Raw genomic sequence first — 10,859 nt, 5'->3', positions numbered from 1 at the left:
TAAATTAACTTAAAACAATTCTGCTGTTTTGCCTTGCGCACGGGCCGGAAAAAAACCTGCTTGTAAGCAAACCCGAGTCTAGTCCTGTCCTCTGCGAAACACCACCTCTATGCTCACGACCATGTCGAGAACGTGATCTGTCCGACTGCTATTAAGGCTCCTCTTCCTCATCGTTTTCTATTGCATAAACATGTCCAAGCCTCGCACCCCTCTGCTCCCAACAGCTCCCAGTTAGCAGGGCTCTTGCATATCAAGGTTTCATAAGAAATCAGCAGCAAAATGCACAGGCTCTCAGTTGCACAAGGAAAATAGATATTTGTTGGGTTTGTTATTCTCGTGGAGGGCGAGGGTGTGGTAAGTAGGGTTACAAATAAGGCCTTTTGAGAATACATTTAGCATTCAATACTTAACGCTGTCTTAGTAAAAGTCCAGTCATGTATGATCCGGCCCTGATCGGTGAGATCACAAATAGCTCCGTTTTTTTTTTCTTACGAACTGAATCAAAGAAAAGGTTCAGAGTTGTATTTAAAACTAATGACTTTTTGCTTTTGAAAGTTCAAACTATATTGGCATCGCAAGGTTAGACATCTAGGAAACATCAAAGCTATGATAGGAGAGCGCTTTTGACAGGCTCTGCATTGAAAATGTTTAAGAAACTACTCAAAGGAAAAGTAAATAGCAATAAATGTATGAAACGTATTAGTTCTGTTTTTATAACTATTTTAGAATTTATCCCAGGTTCTTATAAAATATATAAAACTGAGATACAAAGAATTAGCAATGTAACTTTGCATTTCAAATGATCTTCAGCTACAGGTTTTGCTTTAAGAAAACAGACACTTGAAAAGCAGCTGTTCTGTAGTCTCTAGATGCAGACACTTGAGTTCCTGGCAAACTTACCGTCCGTGGTTTTCCGAACTCCTCCACCGTTTCAACTCTCTCCTATAATGAAACTCAACATTTCACCATTAAGTTTTTCTGCTCATGGTTTCAAAGAGAGGACATTACCATTTCCCAGCATGGGTTTCAAAGTTCCTTTTTTCTTTTTTTTTTTTTCCCCTTTTTTTTCCTTTTTTTTTCCTTTTTTTTGGTTTTTTTTTTTCTTTTTTTTTTTTTTTCCCTTTATGAGCTTTAAACCACAGGGTGAATCCATGAAATGAGGTAAGTAAATTTGGCACACTTTTAGTCATGTCCATAAAACTTTTGGTAAGTTGTATAAGTGAACAATATCATTTTCATCGTGAGTTACAGGTGCTTTCAAAGGGGGGTGGTTAGTACTTAACAACTGGAATGTTTCTAGTAAAACCAAAAGGCATAGCTGCAGAAAACACTCACAACCCAATGTTGATAGAGAAGTAAAAATATATACAATACAGTCACTTGTTCATAGTTTGGCACAATTTTTTGTTGTTGTGGGTAATAGTGCATAAACTACTGTACAACAGTATGACTTTTAAAACAGTCTTTCACAGAGAATACCAGATTAGGTTTGCTTTCAAATAATAAAATTCCCACAATTTCAAACTTCATTTCAGCACTTACATTTCAACATACCACAAGGCAGATTTCGAAAAGGAACCGACGGGAAAAAAAACCCAACCGAAAGAAAAAAAAGAAACAAACATCAACCGTCTTTCTAGAAAAGGGAGTCTCTTCTTCAAATACAGGAAAACCCAAAAATGTTGTTTCTGCTTTAAGAAGAATGGAGTCTGATTCCCTGCAGGAAAAAATCAAACATTTGATGCCATCTTAGTTAGCTCGTCTGGAGTCACCACGACGGAGCGTACGCGCTAAAGGCGGGCAGGTACAGAAGATGCAGCTTTAGATGATGCAGGTTAGGAGATAAACAGCAGAGGGGGCCAGAAAGCACTCAAAATTGCCACGTGAAGCTCAATTAGGAACGAGTTCTCATTTGCAAAGTAAAGAGCCTTTAAGTTTCGAGATCTTGGCTTTTGGATGCATAACCTCTTTTTTTTTTGTGGTTTATTTTTTACAAAATGTTCCCAAAAAAAAAAGTCTTTCCTCGTCAAAATCATTAAAAAGAGCGTGTAATCATGGTTTGGTTCCCCCCCCCTCCCCAATAAATAAGTAATTAAAAACTGAAGAAGCCAAACAGCAGAAAAGAGTAGCCTTGTTAGTTTTTTTTAACCCCAGCCAAGCCAGAAAATTGGTCATTCTTTTAGGTAGCTTGCAAGTAATAAGTATTTTCATGCATTTAAAAAAAAAACAACCAAACAAAAAAACCAACCCCAAAACCAAAACCAACCAAAACTGTAAAAGGGGAACGTCTTTTTTTTTCATGCAACTTTTGCTTTCAGGAAGGAAAAACTGAGGAACAGCGGGCTTAGCAGGTGGGAGGGAGGTTAAGGGGCATTCCAGCCAGTTTGGTGCAGCATTACCTCAGTTTCTCAAAAGCAGCTGTCACGGGGGGGTCCTTGTGGGGCTGTTCGCGGTCCGTCCGCTTTATTTTACAGTTCTCATCCCTCAGCGATTTCGAACTGGATTTATGACGGTAGAGTTTTTTATGGGTAGGTCCGTTATTGCCTAAAGTGCTCAGGTTACTATAGTTTTTATCAAAAAAGGGAGCGTGAATGTCCGTGGTGTACCCGGTGGAGCAGTTGGGGCGACCGGGGTCGCAGGTTGCGGCTTTGCCGTTTTTGCTTGAGCCCTTGTTGTTTGACTTGTGGTTCTTCGCCGCGCCCGGCGAGCCGCCGTTCGCCTTCTTCTTCGACTCTTGGGACGTCCCTGCCAAAATTTTTAGAGTTTTCAGTTTCAGGCTGTTGGACTCCGGTGACCGGAATATGTCTGGAACGCTGTTGTGGCCAACAGGCCCCCACAAGGGCTCGATGGAGGCCATCATAAACCTCTGGACATCGGCCATTCCCGACGCGATGTTGGACAGGATGTTGGAAGGTTCCTCGAACTCCCTCTGATCGTCGTCCAGGAGGCTGGTGGTGTTGCCCAGGCTGGGTTCCGACCAGCCTGTGCCCCCCTCTTTTCCCAGCCCCCACTCTCCGGAGAGCCCGTTGTGCTTGCCCAGTTTCACCCCGGCCGGGCTGCAGTGCTGAGCGCCCTCGGCGAGGCCCTTGGTGGCGGTGGCCACGTTGCTCAGCTGGTTGACCGCCCTGCTGCCAACAGCCGGAGCCTTCTCGCCGTTGACTCCCGCCGCATTCTTCCCTTTCCTGGCGGATTTGGGCGCCTGCCTGGAGTTTTTCCCTTGCGGCTTATCGGTTCCTTTGTTGGTTTTGGGCGATTTTTTCCGGGTGGCTTTCTGGGAAGAGCTTTGGTTTGTACCCACATTCTTGCTGGATGAACTTTTCCTCTTCGATTTTGACACTTTGCTATTGGTGCTAATTTGACCAGATGGCTCATTAAATGTTGACAAGCATGGACTCTTTTCGAGAAGGCTGACAGAATCTTCATCGTTGAACATATGGAACTGGAACTGGTGATTATTTAAAGCAAACCCATTATCTGCCTGATCCTCGGTCTGCAGGACCCCACAGTTCCACTTGACCTTCTCAGAGCTGTTGAGGGCGGCCTGGGGGCTCTCCTGAAAGCCCTTCAGGGTGCCCAGAGGCTTGGTGTCGGAGCCAGCTATCTGCGGGGACAGGTTGGGAGTGTCTGGAGGGGACATCTCCGAAAGCGACGACTGGCGGAACTTATCAGGCGTGAAGTTGGAAATGTCTAAAAGGTCCGTGGACTCCTTCAAAGGGGTGATTTCATCTATGCTCTGCTGGATCACTAGCTTGGGACTGCAGTGGGCCAAGAAATCATCATTAATATCATCCTCACCGTCCTTTTCACAAGACTTTAAACTTAAAGAACTGTAATTGCTAGAACTAACTGACAATGAACCCACTGAATCAAAACTAATGAGCCTGCCATCATCTGTACTTAGTGTACCTCGTTGGAAATGAAAGCGCCCCTCTCCATTATTAAAATGACATGACTGATAAGAATCATCAGACTGCACTTGTTGGCTATCCGGCATGTAATTTTTTTGGTATAGCAATTTGCTGCTATTCAGATTGACTTGAGTGTATCCAGAGGCGGGGAGGCCGTCTGCGCCCGCGGCACCGCCGCCGCCGCCGAACTCGCTCGGCAGCCCGGCTGCCTCCCGCAGGTCACCGGGGAAGTCCTGGCGGTTGCTGCCAGCGGCCTTGCTGGCCGGCCACATGCTGCCGAAGCTGCTCTGCTCCATCTCCAAGTGGCCGGGTGACTGCTGCAGCTCCGACTCGGAGGGAGGGGAGAGCACGCAGCTCTGCGCCGGCTGCAGAGCCGGGAAGGGCTTTTCCGCCGGGACGATGCTGGGGAGCGGGTGCTGCTGCTGCTGCTCGGAGGGGTGCTGGGCGAAGTATGAGATACCGGTGTTGCTCGACAAATCAGAAGCATCTAACAACGTCTGCAGATACCCTCCGGGGATCAGGGGTACATTGGTGGTGATATTAGCAGATGGCAGAGGCTTGTCTGAAGAGGAGGTGGATGGTAGGAAAGGAGAATTTTTAGCAACCTTATCCTCGTGGCACTCCGGGAGATGGGAGCTGTCTGAAGCACAAGGAACGTTTTCGTCCTTCAGACGCGCTGCAGAGTCCTCGTTTTCCAGCGCCGGGGAGCCCTCCGCCGTACTGGTAGCAGCTTTGATCTTCTTGCACTTCAACCTGGCTTCACTTTTGAATTTGATTCTGCGGAGCACTTTCCTCTCCGTCCCCTTGTGCTCTCGTTCCTGCGATTTGCATTTCACGGCGGCGATGCCCGTGATGTCATGTACGTGCAATCCGTTGGCACAGCTGGGGGTGGCGATGGCTAATGCCGGCAGCCCTTTCAGGCCCACGTCCTCTTTACTGCTGCAAGGCTGCTTGTGATCAGAGGAGCAAGAGCCCAGCTTGTTCACTGATTGCTCGATGGCTTTAATTCTTTGAATCCGGTGCCTGTTTGCTAGCTTGCATTTTCGCTTCCGTGGGTGAGGGAGGAATGAAGCATCTGAGCCGTTAAGATAGAAATTCTGCTTGTGGTAGAGAGACGATCTGAGCAAATCCAGCCGGCTCTGCTGCCTCTCTTGCCAGAAGCCCTTCAGTGGGGCCAGCTTCTTGTATTTGCTGAGCAGCTCCTCGTTCAGGGTAACAGTTGTCTCGTTGGCATCCACTTTGCTGAGCTTCACCAGCATATGCTTCTCCCCTTTAAACCTGTTAATGATGATGTACTTGATGATAACGGGGGGCTCCTTGCGAGAGACTTTTCGCCGTTTCTTGGGACACCACTCGTCATCGTCCTCTTCCTTGGGCCCATCCGGGAGCCACTCCTTCTTGTCCAGGATCTTCTCATTCTCGATGGAGTCCACGTCGTACAGGTAGTCGTCGCTGTATCGCACTTTCCTCTTCGCCCGCAACCCATAGTTCTGCTGAATGAAGGAGCCAGAGTGGTCCCGGGACAGGTACCGGCTGCAGTCCTTGATATCCCGCAGCACGTCGTAGGAGGACTCTGTGCAAGTGCTGTCGTCGCTGAACTCCCCGGAGTCCTCCGTGGAATTCACCGAGTCCAAGAAGTGGCTCCTCTTGGAGCCCACGTACTGCACCATCTCCGTGCTGTTGCAAGATTTATTTAAGGCAGCTTTTTCCTCCTCCTCGCCGTCCTCTTCCTCGCCATCCTCCTCCTCCTCCCCCCAGATGATGCCTTCCTCAGATTTGAATTGAGAAGGGTCGGTGGCACCGCCAGGCCCCCTTTTCAGGGTGCTCCTACTGTCCCTTTTGGTGCAGTTGCTGAACACGCTGGGGAAGAAGTTGAACTGGGCATCCTCTTGTAGGGTGGTGGTCTTCTCCCGCACGTTGTCCTGGAAAGATTCGTACCTAATCTTTAGGGAGCAGACATCGCTTCCCAAGGTGGAATCGTCGTCATCGAACATGTAATTATCCACGTCTTCCTCGGAAAACAGATTTACAGAAAGCTCATTTTTGGAGCAGAGGTCAAGCAGCTCAATTTTACTTTCACTAATGAAAGATTCAAAATAGCCCCATTCCTGGTTGGGATTTGTTAGTAAAGGTTCCTCACCATTGCATTTGTCTAATAGTAATCCCTCGTAATAATTTTTCTGAGTGGGGTCCTCTGAATCACTGTCAGATTTTTCTGCATCTCTTTTGTCCGCTGCCCTCGATTTATGCATAGGGAAGCTTAAAAGCTGGTCTGAAAGCAGTTGATCCCCATATCTCATGGTTTCTCCTGTGCTCATGCAGTGAATCCCTATATCAGAGACCGAACAGGTGTCATAATCCCTATTTATATCCCCCACTTTCAAGCTTATTCCCGGCTCTGCATCAATGCCATCCTTTGATTCAATAAAGCAGCCCAGACAGGTCCGGCTCGGCTGCATCAAGCAGTCGCCCGTCAACGCCGACATGCCTCCGGGCTCCATCATGGTGAAGGGAGCCTTCTCGCAGTCGCCCGGCAGCGACCAGGAGCTCATGCCCTTTGTCACGCAGGACGTGAGGGAGATGGCGTGGGCAGAGGAGTCATCCGAGGCGTGCTCGGGTACATCCGTGAGCCTCAGGGGCGACGGGGGGCTCAGCAAGCAGGGCTTCTTTGAAGTCAGGGGAGGCAGCGCCCGGTGGCACGGGTGGTTTTCCTTCGGAGCTGTTGTCAAGGCTGAGAACGTGACCGCAGCCTCGGCGGCGGTGCAAGGCCTCTCATCGCCGTCCAGGGCGTGCGATTCTGGGGAGGGGGTTAAGGACAAGGGAGGGAGAGAAGAAAGGAGAAGAGAGAGGGTTTACAACCCTTGCAGTTCTGCTCGGGCTCGCCACCCCGCTCCCCTTCTCCCTCGGGTTTGGTGGTGACTTCTCCCAACCGCCCCTTCAGGAAGCGGCGGACACCCTTCCCGCGAGAGCGCGATCCTTCCCTTCTCAATCTCGTTAACGTGGTGATGTGCAACGAAGGGGGAGGTGAGCACTCTCCCCCCTGCAGCCAGCTGGAAGAGGTACCAGAGTATGTTTAAAAAATCAAAACCATCCGTTCATTCCTCCTCATATACATACCGTTACCTGGATACTGCCTTTCAAATCTGACAAGGTTATTAAAAAACAAAACAAGCCTAATAAAAATGTTCCCATTAACATTGAAAAAATTAATGGAAAAATAAGATTCTTAAAGAAACAAAGCATCTCCCCTGCAGTGTCTGCAGCTTAAACGTACGTGAACTACATTACTGCTCAAGAGTCAGAAAGTTACAGCTATTTTTGAAAACCCAGTAGTCTTTTTGTCACTGTCCACACCAAGGGAAAGTAGAAGGTAACACAGAGTTTAAAGCAATTATTGTCAGAATTATTGTGGGGTTTGCCATTCTTCCCTAATCTCTAAAAATGACTTTTTAATAATGTAAGGATTTTTTATTTTTACCTCGTTGTACTCTTTCATTGCAGAATAAAGTTATGAATATACTTTTATTTGACTTCTGGCTCAACGGACGATACGACCCTTGAAATTTAAATACGATGTCTTTTCATCCATGAACACGCTCTGATATCTCTGTATTAAAAAAGCATATACCAATGTGTGCATTCATACCAGCCGGAGACCTCTGCCGACTCAGAGCTGAGCCCGGTGCTTTTGTAGTGGCTCATATCTTACCTTTTCGGTGGCTCCACTGAAGTCTGGGGGGAGTGAGAGCAGAAGCAGCGTGGGCTTTCCGAGGAGGGACGAGCGCTTTAAAACCCTGCTGGAGCAGCAGGCTGTCGCAAGAAACGGGGCAATCGCAAAACGAAGCGATTTGGCACTTACACGGTTGCCGCGACCCTCCGCGACAAGTGCTTTTATTCAAAACTGATAAGAAAAGCAAGCCTCGCCCCGCACCTATGCCAACCGACACCGGCCGGTAAGGGAAGGCTCACGCAGGCACACGTACCACCGGCATGATGAAATGCCCACCGTGCCGCCGCGTCGGTGCTGCCGAGCAGAGCAGAGCTCCCACCTGCACGTGGGCAATGTGAAAAGGAGCGGGATGCGATGGAGTGCTGCCTGCCCGTGCCAAGTGTAAAACTTAGAGGAGGTCGAAATCCCCCTAATTTCATCCCAAAAGCTCCCGGCAGTTTTGTGCTACAGGGGCCTGAGGGATGGAGCCATCGGTAAAGTCTGAAGCCAGTACAAGCAAGCTGCAGTTGGAGCCATGCAGTGCTCTAAGGACTTTAAACAACTTTCCCAACACTACACAAATCAAACCGGGAGTGCAATGCAATGCCTGCAAACGTCTTCAACATGCGTGGCTTGGAAAAGACCAGACTGACTTGCTTGAAATCTGTGCTGCTTCCCTTCCCTCACAAAGGGTTAAAAAAATAAAAAAATAAAAAAGCTGATTTTTGAGTCCCTCCCAGCAGTTTTTAGATCAGAAATGCAGAGGTGGTATCTTTTTCCTTAAGCACCAAAACAAATTAACCAGTGCAGTTCCACTTCAGATATAAAATAAAATAAAAATCAGCTTGGAGCTGACAGGAAGCATGGAAAATTTAAGGATAAAAGAAGAATGTCTGTGAATGCTGTAAGACTCAAAAAAGGGGGAGGTAGGAAGCTGAAATTCAATCTCACATGCTGCATTCAATACGCAGAGACGCTATTGTATAAAATAAACTATCTCTAGGTGTTTCTTTAGGTTTATACTTGTGCAAGTGAACTTAACTCCTGTGAAATACAAATGCCAAAACTTGATTTTCTAGGGCTTGTATCATCCTAAAATCAGGCGCATGTTCAACTGATGCTCTAAAGTAAACAATAATCCAAAAGACTACAGTTAAAAAAGAAAATGCTGGAGAAGCAAAACCACCTTTCCGGTTTAACTCAACAGCCATCCAAAAGCACGTGGGCAGCCTGAGCGGAAAAATACTGAACCATCCTGCTGTCAATCAGCTCCGAAGGGAGGCCAGGCCCTAACTGGGCACGGCAGCAGCCCAAAGCTGCTCTGGATTATATGGTTTGGGTCAGAGGAGGCAAAAAGCATCAGCCCCATCCCCAGTGCCATCAACGGGGAGGTGGTGGCATCAGAGTGACTTGCTGGCTCTCACGGCTTTGGATTCAGCAGCAACTCCTACACAACAATGTTTAATTAAAGTGCTTTTTAAGCCTGATTAATTGAATTTCATGGAAGCGGTATGAGGTTCTAGAAAGCACCCATCTTTACTGAGCAGGTAAGCACTGATTTTACTGCCTATTAGATCAGACAAGGGGACCGTGGCGAGGAAGTCTCCTTGCAGCTCCAGCAGCTGTGGCTTTACCATGTGCAGTCATGAAGGAGATGGGCTGACAGACACCTCCAAAATTACATCGTAGGGGCAAGCGCAAGCGTACACTTCACCTGCCACCAGCATGTGTTGCAGGGTCTTCACAGGCACCTGCGTGTCTGGAGTTGCTCCAGGTTTTTGGCAATGAACAAGAACGTTTGCCTCTGCGCACCTTGTTTTGAGATGACAGAAGGATTTGAACATATAAGATGTCAGACGACCAAATCCTTGATATCTAATAGGGTCAAATTTATATATAAATCAATCTTTCTCTCTCTCCACACTTATAGGCCAATACAAAATGTAAAAAGCGGAGAAATTAAACATAAAACCATGGTGAAGAATGAAAATGCCAAGCTCTGCCGCAATGCTGGACTGCCACTGCATTTACTGTGGCTAGCGACTAAAGGCCAAATGACTTGAGAAAATGCTCAGAGGCATATTTATTTCAATCAAGTTTTCAGGCAGCAGAGCACTGTTACTCCTAATTAGTTATTGCTTTTGAAAGCAAGTATAGAATCGATTAAATAGATACAGACAAAGTTAGGTATTTGGGGCAGGCTGCTGGAAGGGGCTGATCCTTCCCCACCGATGTCGATGGAAGCTGGAACGACGTAGCGGCTCCCAGCAGCACCGGGGCGCGCACAGAAGCAGTGTTACGGGCCGGGGGGTCCCATGTGCTGGCTGACGGGTCACACGGAAAAGGCAATAAGGAGCTCACAAGCTCACCTTCCCTTTCCATGGGTGCCAATCTGGGTTTGTTTCCTCTATAATTTTTCCCCAGTTTGTGGGGACTAAGTATCCTTCAGTCAAATTTTGCTGAGACTGGCTAGTGAGTTCATAAGTAATTGCAAAGAGACGGAAAGATTCCCAACAGAGGGGCTACGTAGTCTTGTATGACTTTTTTTCCCTAAGAAACCAAACTAAAATCCATAATTCAAACTGCATGTGCACATAAACATTTCCAACCATGCATATGCATGGGCAAAAGCAGTACTCATTAAGACCTGAAAAGGTACAGATTCATAGCTGGAGCGACATCTGTGCAGAAAATACCCATTTACCCTACTGCTCCACATTGCAGAGATACCTGCAAACTGCTAAAATTAAATACACAAAAGGAATTAGGAAAAGAAGTTGGCTTGCAAGTTGTCGCTGCTCCCTCATGTACTGTAATTAAGTTCCTTACCATTTTCTTTCACCCCATTAATCAGGATAGTTTCTTGGTCTTCTGAGGCACAATCCTGCTCTTGTTGGTCATCCATCAATTTAACCTCTTTCTGTTCACTCCATGCCCCACTGCATCTGGCCAACCTGCACATTTCCAGAAACATAACCACAGTCAGTACAATTCCCAGAATCAGCTCAAGGAACTGTGAATAAAAAATAACAACAATAAAAAACCCCTGCACAACCTCATATGCTGCCCTTACCCTGCTTAAGAGGACAAATACTATTTATTAAGGCTATCGTATTTTCACTTTTCCACTCCAAAAGCCAAGTCCAATGTATTTCAGCAAGGTTAAAATGCTATATATCACCATTTCCTTCCCCAAAGTCCTTCTTTAGAAGGTGAAGTGATACTTTGTACCTCCGCAGCAC

At 47.1% G+C, this 10,859-nt stretch overlaps 1 protein-coding gene across 1 annotated transcript; it reads right to left on the bottom strand.

The window, feature by feature from the left end:
- Positions 1-1,114: 1,114 nt before the first annotated feature.
- Positions 1,115-10,522, bottom strand: KIAA2022 (KIAA2022 ortholog). The gene is made up of 3 exons (XM_010569054.1): positions 10,447-10,522; positions 2,400-6,705; positions 1,115-1,717 (listed from the first exon to the last, which is right to left on the bottom strand). Exons 1-3 carry the CDS (start codon positions 10,520-10,522, stop codon positions 1,546-1,548), a joined length of 4,554 nt encoding a protein of 1,517 aa, XP_010567356.1. The 3' UTR covers positions 1,115-1,545.
- Positions 10,523-10,859: the final 337 nt, after the last annotated feature.

The sequence above is a fragment of the Haliaeetus leucocephalus genome, unplaced genomic scaffold (genome assembly GCF_000737465.1).
Source record: "Haliaeetus leucocephalus isolate CR32 unplaced genomic scaffold, Haliaeetus_leucocephalus-4.0 Scaffold262, whole genome shotgun sequence".
In the NCBI taxonomy this organism is placed as follows: domain Eukaryota; kingdom Metazoa; phylum Chordata; class Aves; order Accipitriformes; family Accipitridae; genus Haliaeetus; species Haliaeetus leucocephalus.
Note: the sequence above shows the minus strand (reverse complement) of the source record. Positions and strands in the feature narration are given on the sequence as shown.

Excerpts from the sequence above, each read along its gene's own strand:
- KIAA2022 (XM_010569054.1), bottom strand. The coding sequence starts at position 10,522 with ATGGATGACCAACAAGAGCAGGATTGTGCCTCAGAAGACCAAGAAACT. Across the intron at positions 6,706-10,446 it reads TAATGGGGTGAAAGAAAATG|AATCGCACGCCCTGGACGGC; the intron begins GTAAGGAACTTA and ends CCCCCTCCCCAG. Across the intron at positions 1,718-2,399 it reads GCTGCTTTTGAGAAACTGAG|GGAATCAGACTCCATTCTTC; the intron begins GTAATGCTGCAC and ends TTTTTCCTGCAG.